This window comes from Anopheles cruzii, chromosome 3, assembly GCF_943734635.1.
Source record: "Anopheles cruzii chromosome 3, idAnoCruzAS_RS32_06, whole genome shotgun sequence".
NCBI classification, from domain to species: domain Eukaryota; kingdom Metazoa; phylum Arthropoda; class Insecta; order Diptera; family Culicidae; genus Anopheles; species Anopheles cruzii.
In genome coordinates this window covers 1,172,535-1,193,256 of record NC_069145.1, presented here as the reverse complement: position 1 = coordinate 1,193,256, position 20,722 = coordinate 1,172,535, and the positions used below count along the sequence as shown (strand labels likewise).

General features: G+C 50.3%; 1 protein-coding gene across 1 annotated transcript in view; it reads right to left on the bottom strand.

Moving 5' to 3' along the window:
- Positions 1 to 15,219, bottom strand: part of LOC128274550 (uncharacterized) — a 58,551-nt gene extending 43,332 nt beyond the window's left edge. The window contains exons 1-2 of the mRNA XM_053012779.1: positions 14,928 to 15,219; positions 61 to 335 (exon numbers count right to left, since the gene is read on the bottom strand). Coding sequence (XP_052868739.1) covers positions 61 to 335; positions 14,928 to 15,219 — 567 coding nt within the window. The remainder of the gene's footprint in view (positions 1 to 60; positions 336 to 14,927) is intronic.
- Positions 15,220 to 20,722: the final 5,503 nt, after the last annotated feature.

Sequence of the window (20,722 nt, the reverse complement as noted above, 5' to 3'; positions counted from 1 at the left end):
CCGCCGGACAGGGTCGCCGGTGTCAGAAAATATAATTTATATCGTTATTTCATGACCTACCGTTCGGTCGCCTTTGTGCTTCACGCGGCATTTCAGGACGGCCGTGTCGTCCACGACGGTCGTGACGTTGCGCGAGTTGACGTCGTCGAAGTAGGGCTTTTCCGTCCCGGTCCCGGCGGTCCCGGAGAGCGACGAGAGCCCACCGGACCCCGACCCCCCCGGACCACCGGACACCAGCGCTGCGGCCGATGCTGACGATGCTGACGATGATGATGCTGCCGTTGATGTGCCACCGACATGATGTCCTGCCTGGCCCGAGCCGGTCGACGTAATTCCTGGCGGGAGGGAGAAGAAAAAGAAAGTGCACGGTGCATCAAACGTCAGTTGCAATTATGCGCAAATAGTCCGGGCAGAGCGTGCCGCAGTTTCGCAGGCAGCGCCCAGCGCCAGGATTATTTTTTCGGTGCCCAAAATTACATGTCCTCATTCCTGCGTGGCTGTACAAAAATGGTTTAAATTAATTTTATACAACTAATCTAATGGTGGACATATGGGGCCTTACCGCACCCAGATCGGGTTGATCGATTTGGCAACGTTCAAGCGTAAGTGATGAAGTGCAATCGGGAGTGATTTATCTGATTAGAGATGCGCCGGCGTAGCACAAGGACCATGGAGAGTTCTGACGTCCAGCGTCCACCGGTGATTAGATTTGCATTACATATTCGCAAAGAGAATGATTGCAAATGGACCTCCGTAATGGACGTTCGATGGCCGTGCCTGGCGAGGACAGATTTTATGAATTACACTGACGATTTGCGCAAAGGTTGTTTAATTGATTTGGCTCCAACGAGTCTGACTTTCGAAAAGTGGATGTAACGAGCTGTGTATAGTGTGGGGTTTGGGTTTTGACCGGGTTTTTCAATTAATTAAGCAAATTGATCAAACGGACCGCATAAACATAACAAATTTAAAGGGAACACGATCAAGCGATAGTGGTTAATGTACCAATAAACCACAATATCTATCTTTTATGAACAAATATATCTCTGAAATCTTAGATTGCAGGTTTATCGGGCTTATCGATTGCGTAACTTGTTTTTGTGCTATTGATTGGGATTTGCATTTCAATTTGTTATCTCCGAACCTCCCAAACAATGCAACTTTAGAGAGATGGCTTTCATAATAATTCTCCATAACATCTATGATGGCTTTATTATATAGGGAGAGAATATTATTTTCATTTCAACGCACGTATTTTTGAATTTTCCAAAAACCGAGTTTGATCAAAGTTTACTTCGATCCAATTCGCTCGGCCTGCGTTTTTGACAGTTGAAGCTGGAACGGTAGCGCCTCTAGCGGCCCATATGGCAACCATCGTTCGCCACGTTCGGGAAGGCACATAATACTAATAAAATTAATGTTTAAAATAATAGTTTCTCGTTGTGCTTCAAACAACAATTATTGGCTGTGACAATACGCCGCCGCACAATAATTGCTAACCGAGCCCGGTTGATCTCGCTCGTCAACTTTATAAGCCCTCCATCTGACGTTGCGTCGCAGAAGGGCTTCCTTTTGCCGTCGAAACATATGGCAAACTCCAGGCCAGTTTCCCTTTGATCGTACCGCGTGTTCGCCGCGAGGTGCCGAGATTTATTTAAGTGATTGTCCTGTAAAGGAGCTTCACCCGTAAAATATTAGCCATTTATTTTTAGCATCAAATCTGACGCAGCGTCAGAGAGAAAGCGAGGGTTTGCGGTGAACTTGATATTTTAATTAAGCCTAGCGGTGCCGGAACGGTACCTTCGGTCGGCTCGTTTCTTTTTTCAGGAACCCCCCCCCGCTCTGCGTTGGGGAGAGATTTTTGTACACATCACGCGCCCTAATGAATTAATTTGCATATGTGGCCGGATTTGGTTACGCGGCCGCGGCTTACAGGAAAGATGAGAACACCGAAAAAAGTGAAGCCGGGGCCCAGACCCCCTAAACGTGTCGAGTTGCAGGTTAATGTCACGTTGTTAACCGTACCGCAGACCGGGCCGGGCCGAGTGAAGTGGTCAGGCCGAGCAACTCGGCGACTGTTGTGTGCTGGATAATGTTTACCTTTTATGTGTCGGTGTCCTTGTACCGAGCGCCGGCTCTTGGTACGCAAATGTACACCTGGGAAAATTCATATCCTTGTTGTGTTGTCGGTTTTTCGACGTTACCAAGACGCCTGCGGTGCACCGGGCCGGCCCTTTTAAAGACGTAGCCCGGTTTGGGTTCCTGCACACGGTTTAAGAACCGTGCGGTCGGCGTCTTGGTGCGAGTAATGTGAGAAAGCTCATCAAAACCATGATCCTCATACGATACCCACCAACGGCCGCCGTAAAGCCACGCCACGAAACGACGCGGAAACCTCGAGGGAAATTAAACGCCAGCCAACCTTTGAACTTACGGGCCGATATTAAAATGCCGCCCATCCGAGTGTGCCGTGCTTCATTTGTCGGAGTAATTACATTGCAATTACGGCACGGCGAAAAGCTCGCGGCCGCTTACAGGGCCGGGGAACTGCATTCAAGGACCTCTCCACGGTTTGAAGAGATAATTATGGTCGAAGGGCCAGGTTTCGGGGGCTCGTAAATGTTGCCCACCGCGTGTTAATGAGACGGCCGATCGATCGGTAAAACTTTTATTGGCGTGAAAACAGCTGTGCGGCGGCGGCGGCGACGATGGTGATGGTGATTACTGCAGCCGTTTATGGGAAATTTTCATGTTTTACTATCCTGGCGTTATATTGCCGACGCCTCGTTCTCCCCAGGCGCCCCGAGATGGTCGTAAAGTGGTGAAAAGAAAATCGGGAACAGCTTCAATTAATCGACACTCCGGCACCACCATCACGGCTTTCGGGAGTCAAAACGGGATGCCTTGCCACAAAGTAGTTCTAGTAGCGGAAGGAACTACCGACGTCGGAACGGGCGTGGCTTCGGAGCAGTAAAAAGCCACAAGGCAAGAGGGAGAGTTTTGCTTGATTTATAACCCAAAATTGCCAACAACATGCTACTTATCGATCATTGGTGGTCCTAGAACACGGACTGGCCCACGGACCAATTTTACGATGCTGCAGCTCGCCGCTTCGATACGCTCGCGCTGGTCCCGGGGCTCGGCAATAACTGACATCCTGGCGCTCGCCGAGACCCGGCGCAGGGGGGTACATGTGTAATTTGGTTGCCGGTACATAGCAATTTCAGCTGCTGTCGTCAAACGGCGACGTTCATTGAATCCATAAATAAATATTGCCTCGTAATCAGAGTGCCGAGCTATGATGTCCTCTCTCGCTGTCTGGGGGGCCCCGGGTTCGCCAGAGCGTTTAAACTTAATTCGCCCATAAATAGGGAGGGCACACACCGGAGAAGGGATATTGGCTGCCGAAGGTTGTGTGTCCTCTCGCTCTCGACAGCTTCTTGGTCGACAGCGGGAGCCAAAATGGGTCCAACTTGGCAAGACGTAGGCCTCGGTGCGCAGTCCTCTCCACGCAGTGTCCACAGGGATGTGGATTTAATGTCACATAATTTAATGGCGGCCATAATTTACAGGCAGATTTTCCAGCCCATCGACGAGCCGGATCCGGAAGGAAGTGTAGCCCGTTTGCTTTGGCCCCTCCGGTGCTTCCGGTGAAAGGATATAAACCGTCACCCAACTCGCGCGCGTGGTGAGACAACAAATTTATGTGCAAAATTGCATACCCATCGTTGCAGTAAACGCCTCATCTTCGGTCGGTCAGTGTAGGGGGCCCTAAAAAGAAGCGCAAACAGGGCGTGAGGCCTTTCGGAACTGACTCACCAATTTCACTCCGTTTCCGGTTCGAGCAATAAGACTGCGAGCAATCAGCGCAGAAGCGAAGCGCGCCAAAGTTTGCTTAGATTTCGTTTTCAGACTTTTGACGTTGGGCAAGAAGTTTGACGTCTGTTTCGCCAGCACCGCCACCGCCACCGTCACCGCCGCCGCCTGCTTCGATTCGGCAACACGTCGGCATAATTAGCATGGAAATTATGGAAAGTTTCCGCACTTTTTCCGCTCTTTTGTTTCTCTTTTCTGTGCGGGTGTGGGTCCTCTTTTGGGTCCTCCGAAGGTGTGCCGTCGCCGTGTGCAGGAGGCCAACTGGGGCTTTTTTCTCCCCTTTTTTTCCCGGCTGCCGCCTATTGCTCTTCCAGAACAATATAAACTTTGCGGGCGCAATCAAATGGCTTCATTTGGCTTCCTTCGGCCTACGGGGAAGGAAACACTTTTCTATCCCTAATTGTGCCACGGGCGGGCAAATAGACTTAGTCTGGCTGCCTACCGAGGCAAGATGGCGGCTCGTCAAACAAGGTTCGGAAGGTTGAAAGATTATTGCCGACATCGCGTTATGCGCGTTTTGTGAAAAATAATGATTTCCAGCGAAGCGAGGCACCGATCGGCTGACGGTGCCGTTCAATCGGGACGCGTATCAAGCACAAAACTTGAAACAAAAAAGCCGCTTTCCAAACAAATTTAGCCTTCACAATTCATTAACTGTTTGTTTCCATGCGCTATGCGCGTTATAAAATTGCACATATTGTTTCAACCCCCGTCATGTTGTACCCGTGTTGCTGGCCATGTTTATACGAGGCTTTTAAAATTTTAATTGCACCCACAAGTGTCCGGGGGAACCGCCGGCCGGAAAGTTATTTCCGCCTTAAAACAGCACCCAAAACCGGTGCCTGTGTTTGGCGAAGAAAAGCCCAAACACATTGCGTTGTGCGCGCATTTTAAATGGCCTCGCCCGTCCGTGTTTGCTTTACTTCGAATTTCCCTTCTCAACTTTTCCGGCTGGCCCGGGTTGGCCGGTGGTGGTGGAGAAAAAACATGGACCCAAATTAGCCGCCGTGTCCGTGTCCGGACGGGGGCCAGGTGGGCTTCAAAATCGATCCACACCCGGACGCACCAACGGACCGTGCGCCGGGCTCGATACATTATTAAACGCACAAAAGTCCCCGCACTCTCCCCCCGCACCAGGAGGACCATCCGGGACCGTAACCGTAACGTACGGCCGGTCGCCGGCCACCCCATCGGTGTATGTTTATTTGATTATCTGTTCGGTGATTAACTTTTCCGCACGAAACAATCTAATGAACACCAACAACAATTGTTCGCTCTCGGCGCGGAACACAATGTTTGTCGGTTTGGTTTTCCCGGACCCGGACCCGGACGGAGGGTCGTGTGTGTGTGGTGGGTAATGAAAAATGGCCGATGCGCCACTGTCTGCCTAGTGCGTGTCCACCGGGGACTGCGGATTTGTGGCACGCAAATTGGCAAACCCACGGTGCCCGGTGCTCCTAGGTCAAGAAACGCCGGCCTTCCCGTGCTCTCGGAACGGCATCCGGCGGACTCCGGTGGCCGATCGAACCCTGCTCCGAACCCTCCCCGTATCATAAGAAATATTAATGATACGCTCGATGGCAGCGCAGATTATTCCGACCACCGGCCGTGCTCCGGCCGATGGCGAGGATTTGGTGAGGATTTTCGAGGGCCCAGCAAACTCAGGACAAACCACGGTGCCGGGACCGGAGCGAGGTGGATGAAAAATGTTTATTACGTTCCCGCTCCGCTTAATCGCACCCCGGGTCGAAAAACCCGAAAAGTTGCCAATCCCAGGACCACCGGGACCCTCGTTTTTGGTGGCCCCGATAACACGCCGCGGCACGGCACGAGCGCACAGTCCCGGTGGGAACCGTTTAATCGCCGGACGCTGTGCTGTCTGGCCAGGGCTGGGGCCCGGGCCACCGGAGAGTAGATTATTTCCGGCAGTAAATGAGATATTTTGAGAGCGCATAATTATTAATGAAACTCATGCGTGGCCCTCGCGAGCCCCTGTGTGTGTTTGAGGGAACCAACGATTTGACGCATGGCCGGAGCGAGCGAAGAAAATTGAATTGGAGCTCACTTACCCCGGCAATCCTGGTGCGGCCGGGGCTTAGGACTAAACCTGCCGGCGGTTACAACTATCAGTCCGCGAGCGAGACCGTGAATAATGAGATTTGGTATGCCGAAGTAGCACCAATGCAGTGTGAGGGCTCTCATCAATGTTTGCTAATTGTTTGCGAATCAATCTTCTTCGGCAAACCGTCGACTTGAATCTTGAATGTTGACCCCTCAGCCCACGGTTTCACAATAAATCGGAATCGTTCAAAACATGGTCGCACCAGACGACGGTTTATGGTATTAGGTTTGGGAAAAAGTAATCCATTATTTTTGCGTGAGTTTCAAAACTTTGTTGCCTTTTTAAAAATAATGCCTCTTTCGTAGAAGATTAAATCGTTATTGGCGAAAAACTCGAGAAATCCATTTTCACAATCCTTTTTTGATCTCAGTTTTCCATCACTCAGAAAATTTTGTAATGCGCGAAAAAGGTGTCAATCGCTTGGTGCAAGGTCCGGACTATACGGTGGATGCATTAAAACTTCCCAAACAAACTCCCGGACTTTCTGGTGAGTCACTAAAGATGTGCGTAGCATTTCGTTGTCCTGGTGGAACACAAAACCTCTTCCGTAGGCCGATTCTGGTCGTTTCTGGTCAATTGCTAGCTTCGAACGGTGCAGTTATTGATAGTTGAGATCGGAATTTAGTGTTTTGCCACACGGCAGCAGCTCACAATAAACGATTCCTTTCAAGTCACACCATATACCCATCACAATCTTCCTAGGCGTTTTTCCTGGTTTAGCCACCGGTTAAGCTGCTTCAGCTGTTTCAAGCACGCAGTTTCAAGCACGAGCACGCAGTTTCCACACAGTATTGTCGTATGTATCTCATTGCTCATCCCCAGTACCCATTCGTTTAAGAAATTGCGCTGTTTGGTATTCGAGCCATCCTGTTTTTTGTGTAAATAGGGTAGCGCGCAAACATCGAGCTTTTTTGTGAATCCAGCTTTACACAAATGGCTTAAAACGGCTTGATAGTTAATCTTTAGCTCCTGACCGTTGCACTGACTACTAACATACCGATCCACTTTGATTATTTGTGTGATTTTATCGACATTTTCGATGACGGGTTTGCCTGGGCGAAGTGCATCTTTAACATCGAAAATAACTTAAACGGCCCAACGAAACGAAACCAAAATTTATCGCAACTAGCTGTAAGACTATCTGCAGCATAAACACCAGTCACAAAGACAGTGTGGTAGCTAATCTTCGAAGGTGCGCAGAAAACTGTTCAATGAATACGTGATGATTGCTCGACCGTGCTGCTCGACGTTGCTGCTCGACTGCTCGAATTCGTATTCGCGGACTGTTTGAAAAGATATCGCTACGACGAGGTCGCTACAGTCATCTACCGAGAAATAATGGAATACTTTTTCCCCAACCTAATATTAACTCATCTGGAGACTTGACTTGAACTTGACTTTTAATCTGGCCGGACGATGGAACGGGAACGGGTTTTTTGCAGCCTTCCATCAGTGGATGACAAGCAAAACATAGACCATCTAATGCCTTCCGATACGAGACACTTGATAGAGTTGAAGTGGAGAAGCAAAAACAATTTAGCAGCAACCTATCAGGAGCTGACCATCTGGCAGCCTGAGCCTGATCCGAGCGAACGGACAAATTACCATGCTTTGTGATGGGTGAGAAACCCTGCCCCGTTCCGTAGTGCTATCGATAGAGCTATTTATGGAGCTATTTACTATCCCAAGCACATCACAAACTGCACGCAAGAACTATGCTGGGGATAGTAAAGTTTTGGTTTTAGTAAAAACATGTCCTGTCGATTGCAGTCGATCGAACGTCCATCTTGGTTCGCTTCTCGGAAGATCCTGCTCGGAGAGCCAGGAGCGACAAAGATTTCAAATATGCAAAAACGGACCACTCCAGGAGTGATTGCTCGTGTTCATTACGGTTCCAGAAGGCCGGCCGGTCGGAAGGATTGCTCTACACAATGTTGCGTGCGGTCACTTAAGCAAAACAACAATCACCTTGAAGGGGGCGTCACTCACTGGTTGTTGATAAATTTTTGCTCCTAATGATTTGCCAAGTTTTTCCGACACAGTTTCAAGCACGTCCTTCATCGAAAGGCCACAAACTTCCATCCTTGAGCGTACATTTTGTAATCTAATCCGAGTGCTGCGGCTGCCGATGATGGGCCATCGTTGAGACCACGATTATTTTCAAGGAATTTTGCCGATCACCCTCCTGGAGACTTGGACGGGCCCGGGCGGGTCCGTGTGTTTACCGTTGTTGGATGGATAAATTGAATTAGAAATTATCCATCCCTTTTCCGGTTCAAAAGCCGACGTCGTGAAAGATTCGGGCCCCCCCTTTGTTGGTCAGTGAGTCACGTATCGGGCGAGGCACTTTCGGGGAAGCGCAAATGCCTCGTGGGCCACATTGTTCTGTGTTGCTGGCTGGCTGGCTGGCTGGGAGTGAAATTATTTAATTATTTAATCACGCCACATGAACGGGGGGCCAAAACTTTCTCTTCTCGGAGGCCCATTGGTCCCGATCGGACACGAACAAAGTGGCACCGCTTCTCTCTCTCTCTCTCTCTGTCTCGCTGTGTCTGTTCTACTTTCTTGATAATTTAAATAAATTACACCCCAAAATCGCTCCAAAGATGCTGCGTCGAAACCTTTTCGGGGTCCATCGAGAGCCCTTAACCTGGCCCCGGTCAGGTTGGTCCTTTTTGGGTGGTGGTGGCGACTTGAAAACTTCCAACGGGCCAACATTCATCTTCTGCAGCCGGGGTTTCGCCGTCGGGAGCTTGTTTCGTCCCGAGTCGTCGTCATGCCCGCACCATACTCGGTAATATGATTCGCCCTCAGACCGGCCACAGACAAACTTTTCTTCAATTACACTCGCTCCCCTCGTACTCGGGGTCCTCGTACTCGACTACTGTGTCTCTTGTGTGGCGCACCGCGCGCGATATGGTGCATGCATAAGCTCTTGAGACGCTTACACACCTTTCGGGGACCGCCCGCCATAGTGACCCCGAAAGGATTACATCTTGCGCGGGGTTTTAAGGACAAAGTTTAGCCAGCACCCGGTGGGCATCCGGTGTTCACGAGAGTTAAATGGCGCTCGCTGCATGCTCATGGGACAAATTGCTCGGGCAAAAGCGGCAAGGATTTTGACAAAATGTGCATGCATTATGCATTCATCTTACGGCAAGCCACCGCAGCCATCACGGGGTTGTCCATCTCGAGAGATGATCGTTCGATCTGCCGCCACCGCCGCCGCCGTGCCGTGGTCGTAATGAATACTCTCTCTTGTGCTTGGAGGGAGCATTGTTCCGGATTAGGAGGACCGGGTCAGCCGCCGCTGGTTCGCTTTCGAAAGAGCAACTTTCGCTGTTGACATGCCTCGGACTCCAGACTCGGACAAAGGATCCTTTAGTCATCGTCACGAGGCGAGGAATGACGACGACGAGGAGCACACTCACCGGCCGCGGCGCTGTTATCACGTCTTTCGGCTATGAATTGATGGCAGATTAGCGATGAATGGCAGCGAAAGCGGCGATTAGTGCGGTACGGATTTAGCTAGCATCCCATTTCTGGAAGACGAGTCGAGCACGCCAAGCTCTGAGCTCGGAGTATAATAGAATTTTTCGGTCCAACAAGAAAAAAGAGCTTCCCCGAAGCTACGTGAAGCTGGCTGAAAGCGAAACTTTGACGGCGCAACTTTGTAATCGTGTTGTGTGCGGTACATTGATCCTTTGGCCGGTGAGATTTGTGGTTCGGAAGTTCGGCGTAATTCGTCAAACTATCGTCACGCGGGTGCATTGAAACCGGGCGAGCATTACCAATTTGGAGGTTGAAACTGGAACTTTGCAGTGTTGAGAGTTGTGCGGAATTACGAAGGCTTACACTACTTATTTGATCAGTTATTTAACTAATAAAAGCTTGCAAAATGATTATTATTGGTCTCATGTTTCGACTCGCCATATCCGCTAACAACCGTCCAAAGCCTGCTTCGATTGCGTCAAACCGTTGACACTTGTTTAAACTTTCAAATGGACCGTTAAAATGGACCGTTAGCAGCAAATGAAAATTAAATGAAACGAGCGAAACAGTTGTCACACTATTCTCGGGTGCAATGGCTGAAAATTTAGTGCAATTGATAAGTTTAAATCAGCCCGTGTGTGAAACGGACCACAGCTGTGGCCCGGAGAACCGGTTCCCATCATTATGCGCCAACATAATTATGGTCCGGGCTGGTGTCACCCGAACCTGAACCTCCCGGAACATCGTTTGCATCCCTTTTGTGTTACCCGGAGGCGCTGAAGCTGTGAAATGTTGCCGAATCGGCACATTCTGTGTGCCGCGTCATGGCAATGGCGTCCTGCACCTGAAACGAACCACACGCTGGGGAACACCTGGACCCTGGCCGCCATCCCTAGAGGGGGGGGGGGGGGTGATTGCAAAAATCCAAGAATTTCACCATCTCCAGCACAGACGGGGTAAAATTAAATTTTAATTACCCTCCCCGTCGCGAGGGTCGACCCGGGTCGGGGATTCCGGGAGGATATCCGTCGGCAAACCGGATCCCCGAAACCGGTCGGTGCTACCTGAGCTACGTGTGGGTGAAATAACCGTGGGACGACGACTGACTGTGAAGCCACAAATATGCGGTTCCCAGCTGCTGCTTCTGCTCCTGCTGCAGGGAATGCTGCAGCAAACCCCACGCAAATAATCCGCTGCCGAACGGTCTCGTTGGCGAAAATCGCAATCGCCTCCCTCCGCCTCTGATGAGGCCTAAAATGAAGGCCTGGGTGGTGCGAATCGATCCGAGAGACCCGTTGATGAAGTTGGCACCTTTTTTGCCGCTTTCCGAAGCGAGGGTATTATTTCAAGATGGCACGGGCAAGCTGTAAATTCCAGCGGGACCGAGCGCCCGCAGCACCCGGGCTTCCCGGGGAAAATATCGCCAACTTTCCCATCCCATGAATGTGGTCCTAACCTTCAAAGCCCGCCGGCCTCAGGGGAGTGGTTTTCGTATTTATGAGTTATCGTAACGGGCCGCCAGCCGGGGAAGGCCTTGAAGGAGATCGATAAGCAACCGGCAGATAAGGGTTTTAATTTTCTCTTCCCCCAAAGTGATCCCTTAGGAAGTGATCCTGGCCACCGATCGGAACCGGAAGCCCACACACGACGTCGGTCAATCGGTGCGGCCTGAATTATTGAGAAGATCATTATGGCCTCGGAGGGAAATTATTCTATGCGTCGGCCGGCCGGCATCCGAGGGATGTGGATTTTGCCGGCGAGTCCTGATAAGCGATAAGCTTAAGTCCGGTGGGAGGGGAGAACTTCCGATAGCCTAGTAGGCTATAAATAGAAAAAGGTGTTACTATCTTCTAGCCCACGGGACGGTCGAGATTTGGGACTTCCTGGGATTGGTCAGTAATCCTTTATTGTAGTGTGTACTGTGTAAAATGAATTACGCGCTTTTGTCTCTCGCAGATGGTACGGAAAGCCATAAACCACCCCGGAACCGTTCTCTGGTCCTCGGATTCATCTAAATGGAGTCTAAATAATTTGTATCAATATTTTATGTTCGTAAAAAATCCATCCTAAACAGTCCACGTCAGTCCGTTTGGTTCGAAATGCGATCCAGCCCCCAAAAATCCCCCGTGATCAGATTCGTATGGCCAAATCCGCCTCAGCATAATCCGCCGCCAAAACCGCGACGGCGATTGATACGAAATCAGATTTAATGTACACGCGAAAAACTTGCCGCCCAAAACCCGCGGCCCGGGAATAAACAACGCAACGCATTTTGGCCCGTATCGCGCCTTTTTGGGGGGGCGAGGAAAATAAAATACAAAAACACACGCACACACATACTGGCACCCCGGGAGATCCCTGGGCTCACCCGGGCCTTCCATTCGATTTGCAACAAAAACATATTCATTGCCACGTGACCTGCATATGGCGCGCGCGCTCCGGATGGGGTTTCCGTTGCCAAGCTTAGTTTTTATCGTCTAACGTTTCACGTGTGTCCCGGAATCGTCTGGCGTGCCTCGGGTGGTGGGTCCAAAATTGGCTTTTACTGAAACCGCGCCATCTTCCGGCCCGGCCGACCGATCGAAATGGAATAAATCAGATTTTTTGGAACGCCGAACCGAGGCCCGTGTATACTTTTTAGGCCCCCCCCAACAAAATTGTTGCTAATTTTTATTCCACCCGGCATTCCATCAATCGGGCGGCGGCGGCGGTGCCCGCGGGTTTGGCAGGCGTTCGTGCCGATCGGTGAAATTGATTACAGTAAATGAAATTGCTTACCGCGTGCGGCCCGCGGGGCGTTTGGATTGATCGAATCTAAATGTGTCCGGAGCCCGGTCCGGGGCGGGAAGGAGCACCACCAGCATCACAATAAATCGAAATCGACGACGCAATAGTTGGGGGCCAGGCGCTTGTCGATGCGAAGTCGCCGGCTTTTAACAAACCGCTCCCCAAAAACGGTCCGTTTGAGGTTCGGTGCCCGTAAGGCTCTTCTTCACCGTGGCATTTTCCATTTTCCGAACGCCAACCTGAGCAAAGTTCACATCAAAGTCGGCGTGGCGGTGAGCTCCGGATTGAGTTTTGGTCCTCAATCACGCCCTCGGAAGGCAAACATTTCTTTTCCGCACACACACACACAGACACACACAGAGACGGTTCTCCGGTTCGTGCGTTTGAAGGATATGTGGCCTCGGGGTTTTCGCTAAAAATGAGTTTTTCTTATGTGCTGACCATCGCCGGGCCACAGTGTTCGAAAGTGGGTCAGAGTATAATTAAGTAATCAAAGTTTCACCACACGGCATCCGCAGAGCCGGTTGGAAGGACTCCGGAGGTCTCTATTTGCAGAGGTTGAAGTCCCTGCGCCTGTTTCCAGCGCATCCAGTGTGAAAAGTGTGAAAAGTGTGTATTGAATAATTTACTTTTCGTTAACGGAAAGCTTGCATTTCAACTCAATTCAATTTATAGTTCTGGGAAAACCTTGATTGATTGTATAAGGATTTTGAATTATTTCGTGGCCTAACTAAAACAATAAAACATCTGACTGCTTTGATGAAAGTATAACCCATCGTTAGCTCTTTATCTTTTTTAGCGATCCAATCATAGGTCTATTTTTCAATAGTTTCATAAGAAGTGAATCGCTGTGTTCCCAAACATAGAACAATCAGCTTGCCGTGGTGAATATAGTAGTGGTGAAAATTGCGAATACTCAACAGTAATGACAGTAGCTGTCAAACACGTGTTTCATAGAAAGATTGACATTTGGTTTGTTTGTTTGTTTTTTGAATTATAGAGACTTTGAGTGTAATAAGTTTTTTAGTGGTCAAATTAGGAGGTCAGAGTTTGTATTGATTTCTTGAACTGCAGCAGAGATGAAATGTCCTAGCACTTAAGCATCTTACCGATTTACACAGACAGTTTACAAGGTTCATATCTTCTTCCGGTTCGGTAGTATATCTTCACCTCGGGCTCGGGCTCTACCTGGGGAACGTTTCCAACGGCCTTTCATCAACCAGCAATTGCTCATCCGGTTCCGTCTAAACACCGACGATGGCAGTTGATAGCACACACCCGGCGGCCATAGACATGTTGTTGAACGGTTCTATCAAAACGGCTTTTTGCTGCCTTTTACTGCATGCATGCGCAGAACCGATTCGCAGAAGGATCGGCGCAAATTGGTTGCTAAATTTTGCAAAAGTTTTTCTAGTGCCCCAAAACGGTAAAAAGAACGGAGGACACCAAACACTCGCCAGTCCTCGCTCCGAGGCAATGTATTTTCGTGGATTTATTTGTTTTATTTTCTCTTGCTCCTCTCCTTGCTGGTGGCGAGCCTGCCAACTCCGGACCAGAAGTTGGCTGGCTGGCCCGGCTGCTGCTGGCAGAATTTCGCACTCCACTCCGCACGGTCAGGCCGGCCAGGCCTCGAGCCGAGTGAACTGATGGACGCCCGATACCATTGGCACCGTGGCGCACTCGAAAAAAACGCACTCGACTGCTCACCCCAAACGGCTGCCGGTCCTTTGGCGACAGATAAACCATCTTTTACTGTTCTCTCGTACGCCGGAAGTCGATGAAAACCCCGACGGAACCCCGGCACCGGGTTCGCTCGGTACACAACGCGCACCACGCAAACGGAGAGCAAAGGAAAGAATTATTGTCGTACCGATTGAAATTGTTTCTGATCGCATCCATTTAATGTCACCCGGAGCGGCGAAGGACCGTGGCGCGGTGGCGCGGCTCGACGATCCACTCTTTCGCACTCGTGCGTGAGAGACCATGTTGTCTCGGTTTTATGTTTCAACGTTTTTTTTTGCTGTCTGCCAAATGGATGCCCTCCGTCCTGGATGGTCGGGAAACGCTGAAGGCAAACAGATTTGTCCGGAACCCGGATCTGTTTATCGCAATTCGAAACTCGCCGGGCTTTTTGTAGCGATTCCAGCGCTCGCATTCAATTACCTTTCCGGTGGTGCTCGCCTGGGTACCCGGGGGCCACGGGCTTGGGGAACATAAAATACTACGCGACAAATAGGCGCGGCTCGGATGTGGTGTTATGTGTTTGATACTTCCGGTGGCAGGCACTACCATTGATAGTGAGGCATTTATGTAACTCAATGGGCGAGAAAATTACGGAATAAGCCGGACGGCTGAGCCATGCATACTTCGCTTATCTGGGACATTGCGCACGATGCGTGAGCAACTGTCTCAAATCAATCACAAATGATTGGATCGGTTGAAAAACAAGTCAATCTGTCCGATGGAGGCGCCTAGTGCTGCTACCGATGGTGAGTGTAGTACAGATTGCCTACATTTAGGCGCATTCCTTTCAGAGCAAAATACCTTTAATTCTTTAAAGCAGTGTGAGCGGAAATACCGTCGTGGCCACCGTTTAACGGTTCACGTCGTAATAATGAAGGGTCTGTGGTTGCTATTTGGCAGTACTCACCATAATGGTGCTTTTTGAGCCCATCCGCTGGTCGGTCCAGCTCGGGAGGGCGGCGTTCAATTCCTCCGGTGCCGGCAGCTGCGGCCGCGGCGGATGCACTTGCACTGGCCGCCGCCTGCACCACCACCTGGCCCAAGTGCACGTTGAACGTCATCAGCAGGAAGGCAACGAGCAAAGTTCGCAAAAAAGTGGCGCTCGATGGCGTGGAAAGAAACGGATTACACTCGCCGGCCGTCATTTTGCCGCCGCCCATAAATGTGCCCGTGTCCTTAAGCGCCGCCGCCGGTACCATTAGCGTGATGGTGGCAAATCTGTTCCGCTCCGGGGTTTGTGTTCGGAACGACCTCTTCCGTCCAGACGCGGCTCGTCGTCGGCGTCGACGCGAATGGAAGCGACCAAAATTAAGCGCCGAAAGTTTCACGCCCAACGTCCGTATTTCTTGTGGCGCGTCCTTTTCGTGTTGTCCTCTGTCGACCTTCGAGCCTGCCGGGTCCTGGCCTGGCACCGGCCGCGAGGACACGGGGGGGTTCCTTAACCTTTTCACCTATTTTTCACTCCCCGTCCCGGGCGACGACGGCGGCGGTGGCGGCGGCCGTCTTCGACGAGGCCGCTAATTTTGACGCTTTTTCGCACCGTACACTGCACTCCATTTCCGTTTCCGAGTTCCGGTTCCGTTCCGTTAATTTGCCTCCCGAAAGGGGGCCGTGCCCAAACTTGTCTCGCCCGCCACCCCCCGCCCGAAGCAGGGAAGCAATTTTTTTTCAGCTTAATGTGGGCTCCCGGGCTTTGCCGTGTCCCATGATAAATGCTGGAAAATGTTGCAAAAATTACAGCTCTCCATTTGTCGCGCAATCCTCTCCACGTGCGCTGCGGTGGCGGTAACGACGGCGGCGGCCCAAGCCAGGCGCAGGGTAGATTTTATTAGATTCGTTCAAGTAAGTGTTATGGCGACGCTTTGTTTCGTCGTCCTTTATGTCCTTTCATTTGACGCTTTTCGGTTTTGTTGCTTCACACCAACCAGGAACACAGGAACTCACGCACACGAACGAAGGGGGGCCAGCTACGGGGCTTACCCTCGAGCCGGCGGCGGCACTCTTTCCATGGTCGAATTTATTACCTTCATTAAAGATATTTGTATTGTGTGTGTGTGTGTGTGTTTTATGTTCTATTTTTGCCTAACAATTTGCATGCCTCGGTGCCCTCTTATGGCGTGTTTGCGCCGAAAGCTGTTTTCTCCATCGTTTGCTTTCATTTTTAAATATTTTACGCGCGTATTCTTTTGTGTCTTACGTCAATGGACACTCACACACACCGACGTGAAAGTCCCGTCTCGCGTCCCGCTTTGTATTAATAATATATTCGTGCGCTTAAACCACCATTAAAACCGACCAAAGTTTGAAGCTTTTTTATAATAACTCAACACTACACTCGCTGCAAAAGAAAGGAAAACAAAACACGTGCACCGCTCATTATTTTGACAGCTTTGACAGGCGGAACAAAGGTTACTTTGTTTCGCACTGACAATACGTTGAATCGACGCAATTGGAGCTGCAAATGAAGGAACCTTTTCTTTCGCGGGACTCTCACGGGGTTTTTTTTTTCCAAACAAGCGAAACGAAGAAAGGTTCCAATTTCACCGAGGATTAAGACGCGGCCGTTCGGCATAAATAAAATAAATCACAATTTTCACTGAATTGACAACAGTTCACTCGCTCCGCCGCCGGTGCCGCTGTCTGTTCCGGTTCGAGCTCGGTTTTTATCCTGCCACAGGTCACACCTGCATCACACGGCCTCCGTTCTGCGTCCATTCCGGCTCCCTCTCTCGCTCGTTTGCTGCCACTTCCGGTGATTGTGACTAATGGGCAGAGATTTTTCGTTTGCACTCCCCCGTTCGTCCGATGCCGGAAGGGGATCGATTCCGCTTCCGTCCGTCTGTCCACGGCACGGCCTGCGATCTATTCACCGGTAAAGTGCCTCCGACGACCCGATTCGACCCTAATGGCCACTCACGCCGGGCCGGGCCCTTTTAACAGCGTTCAGCATCTTCAGCCAGCCCGGGCCCGGAGGCCGCACCGTGTTTCGATCGCTTAAAATACACTTAATTTAATTTCATGACCACTCCGCTGAACAACCCACGGTGCCACGGACACAGTGGAACCTTATTTTTTGGTGTTTATGCCCGGCGACTGCATCGCCAGACGGATTTCACGGGGGTCCTTATGGCGCACACTCGTTAACATAAAATCAATCAAAGTTTTTCCGGTTCATTTACTGCTCCAGCGTTACGAGCTGCCTGTAGGATTCCCGGCTGTAGCTGCAGAAAAAAAGGAAAGAGAAACAAGAAACAGAGTCAGAAATTATTGTGTACCAAAATCTGGGGCCAGAGGTTTAATATCAAACGCTTGAAGCGGAGAGCAAAAAAAAACTTTTTAATTAAACGCTTTCATCAAGATGGTGGTGGCCGCGAGTGGCGCTGCTACGCGGCCGCGGTGCGTTCTGTCGAAATTTTCATCAATTATTTCGTTTTAAAACGCTTTCCATGTTGGGACGCACGAGAAAAAGTTTGGCCCGCGCGTTGGAGCTAAGATCGCACCCGGGGAGCCGCCAGGCGTCCTCCGGCTGGATATGAGTTTGCAGTGAGTTTTTCTTTTTTTCCGGCCTCCGGGTGGGGCTTTGCTTTTGGACTCCCCGGACGAAAGTGAAAAAGGCCCGAGGAATTAAAGGCCCTCCCAGGAGCGTTACAAACAGCTGATGGAAACGCAAAATTAATCTCCATTCGTACGCGCCCCGTGCCGGGCGGTGCCCGGCCGAACCATCCATTTTGGGCTGTAATTAATCTGCAAAAGGATTAACGAAATGGATGGAGATCACGGCGGACGATGGAGGCGCAGGGAGCGAGGACGGGCGGGACGGAATGTTCAAAGGAGCGTCGAGTGTTGCTTGGCCGAACGGACACGTGCGGGTGCCTGCGGACAGATGTGCCTTTGGCCATCGCTCACAGCTACGCGCTGTGGCCATGGCTACGGAGCCTAAATTGTAGGTTTCAATGCTTAGCGCTTGTGGTTCAGCCGGAAAGAACAGTCGCCTTTTTTGGGCTGGCCGCTTTCGTTCCCGCGAAATGCGATGCGACCTGCAATTAGAGAAGGGTCTCTGTCACGGAAGAAAAGATAAATAACTGCAATGAAACATGATTCTGCGGAGGGTGAGAGTGGATCGGACTATTTTGCGCCGCATTCTGTCCGGATTGTTGCTTTAGACACAAAAGTATAAACGTTCCAAATTAGACCTCCAAACCGCCTAATAGTATGCAATACAAATTGCCGAATATGATCTAAGTCGGGCGTTCGACTCTGAATCTGATCTAAGCTTAGTTTAGAGCGATGCTTGCGGAAAATGTTCTTTAATGAATTCAATAAACGATAACTACACTATGTTAGTTGCATAATTTTGATGCACTGGGCATAACAGTTTCAGGTCAAATCGGCCAAACAATGTAGGCGGAAAGTTTCTTCCATTTGTATGGTAGAAAATAGAAAGTCGTCGGAAAGAAATAACAAATGCAAAAAAGCACTCAACCTAAGGCGGTGGCTGATAACACAATGGGATTATTTTCGCACCGTTCCGTGGAACGCAGGAAAACCGGCAAACGGATACGGCGTCGTCGATGCTGGAACTTTCACACCCTAACCTCCGGTGTAATGTCGCAGGAAATATGCTCATCGGCAGTGTGTTGACACGGTTCCTTCGTGGTGCACAAGGAATCGGATTACACCGCGACGGTGTACTCGCCGCACCGTGTCCGAAAAGTCCTTCTGGCTGCGGTGTGTAACGAGCAGGAAATGATTGGAAAAACATTGTTTTTCGATTACAGCCCGGGTGCAGCCTCGTTCCCGTTCGCCCGCTCGCTCCTTCAAAGCCCTGTCATGCACTTTCGTAACCGGAACGTTCGTTCGCTCACCGGCGGAGAAAAGAATGTCTGCAGGTTGTTTTTTTGTCGCCCACGAGTAAATCGATTTCTGCCGCAAAAGCACCGCTTCGATCGTCGGATCCCATCTCCGAGCGATCAACGGAGCTTTTGCTCCGCTTTGCCCGCCGGGGATCCGTGTAAATATCCGGGCGAAGGTTTTGAAAGATGTTACATTTACAAGTGTAATAAATGCAGCCGGGCTTCCGATTATTTGCTTTTGCTCATTGTTGGGTTTCCTTCCGAGAGACACGTGCCATTTGTGAGGCGGGATAATGTCCTTTCTCTGGAGCGAAAGCAACCCGGCGGGGGTTAAAAAAAAGGAGTTCCAGTTGGTTCAAAACGGACGGCCAACAACTCGTCCCCCCATTCGGTGCAGTTGTGAAGATAAACAAAATTTAAATGAAGCGCCGCCTTTAATGGTTACCAAAGGGGAGGGTATTAGAATCGAGAGTCGGACAGCCCAAAAAATGGCCGCTTCTTCGGTCGTCCACGCCCCGGACGCCTGAAGTCAGATTGATTGGGGAAGATTAAGTAGAAGAAATTGGATTTGTTTTCATCGCGGCGCGGTGGTGGCCACGGCGGCGGCGGCGTTTGAATTTTAGATTAGACTTTGATGAAGCGTATCATCCAAACATGTTACGGTCAATTTGCGTTCTTCCATCTGCGAATCTGCCCTCGCGCCGTCCGGCTGGGCGGCATAACTTTTTGCTTCGATTCCCTTCCCCGAAAGTCAACGACCGATACAATTACAGACCTTGAGGCAACTCTTGTGGACAACTCTTTCTTTGGGTCTCTCTCTCTCTCCCTTTCTCTATCTCTCGATTGATTGGCTCCTCGGGATCGGTGCGAACTGCCGTTGTTGATCTCATAATTCGGTAACTAATTTGAAAAGTTTCTGGCGATTTTACGACTTCTATTTTGTTATTTTAGTAGCGTTGCTTCGTAAACCGCGCTGCCTTTTCCGATTCCGACCGACGTTCTATGTTCGTCAACCGGACGGACTGGCTTTTGGAAACGACGAATTCTGGCCGGCGTCAGAAGAGGAAATAAAAATCGTCTCCATGATTTTCGGGTGGCAAAGAGGCTGGAAAATCTTGATAATAGTCTTTGCCACTCTACCATTACCGGTAGCCCTTCACACCTCTGCCGGGCCATTCAGAACCCCTGTCCCCCGTTACTGCTCCTGCTTATCGTAGTTAATGGTGCGTGCAGAAACGATCTCACAAATGAGGGTAATTTCGTGTGAAAAAGCTACTCTTCCACTAAAATTGATTCCATTCCGGTTTTCCGGGGGGCGTGGGGCGGTGGCATCCTTTCGGTGGGTTGGTGGGGACGGAAATGGCCACATCGCCACAATGATCATCCTGGGACCGTCGCGGCACAGGAAATGGCTAAAAAGGTAGCTAATCTTCTGAGTGATTTCACCGACGACGCCCAAATTACATCAGCATTCTAACGTGCCATAAAAACGACGAGCAGGGCACGAGAAGGGCCACGAGTTGGTCTAGCAGCAGTACCCAGATAGGACTCAATTAAGATAATTCTTGTTTATTAATTCGCCATCCGCGTACCGTGGCAGGTCTATCCAACAAATAACTCTAACCGATAGCCCCACGTCTGTACCCCTTTATGGGGTCTTCATGCCCCACGAGCGTGTGTGTCGGTCTGTTGGATCGGTCGGAGTTCATTATCCGGCGGTTCTTAGGCTGCTCGAAGTTCGGAACGGAACTATCGATTCAAATCGAATGCTCTTCCTGATTGTCCGTCCAAGGGCAAGCCAGAAACAGAGAACCGGAAAAGGGCTTGGTGAAATGGCCAACAATCTATT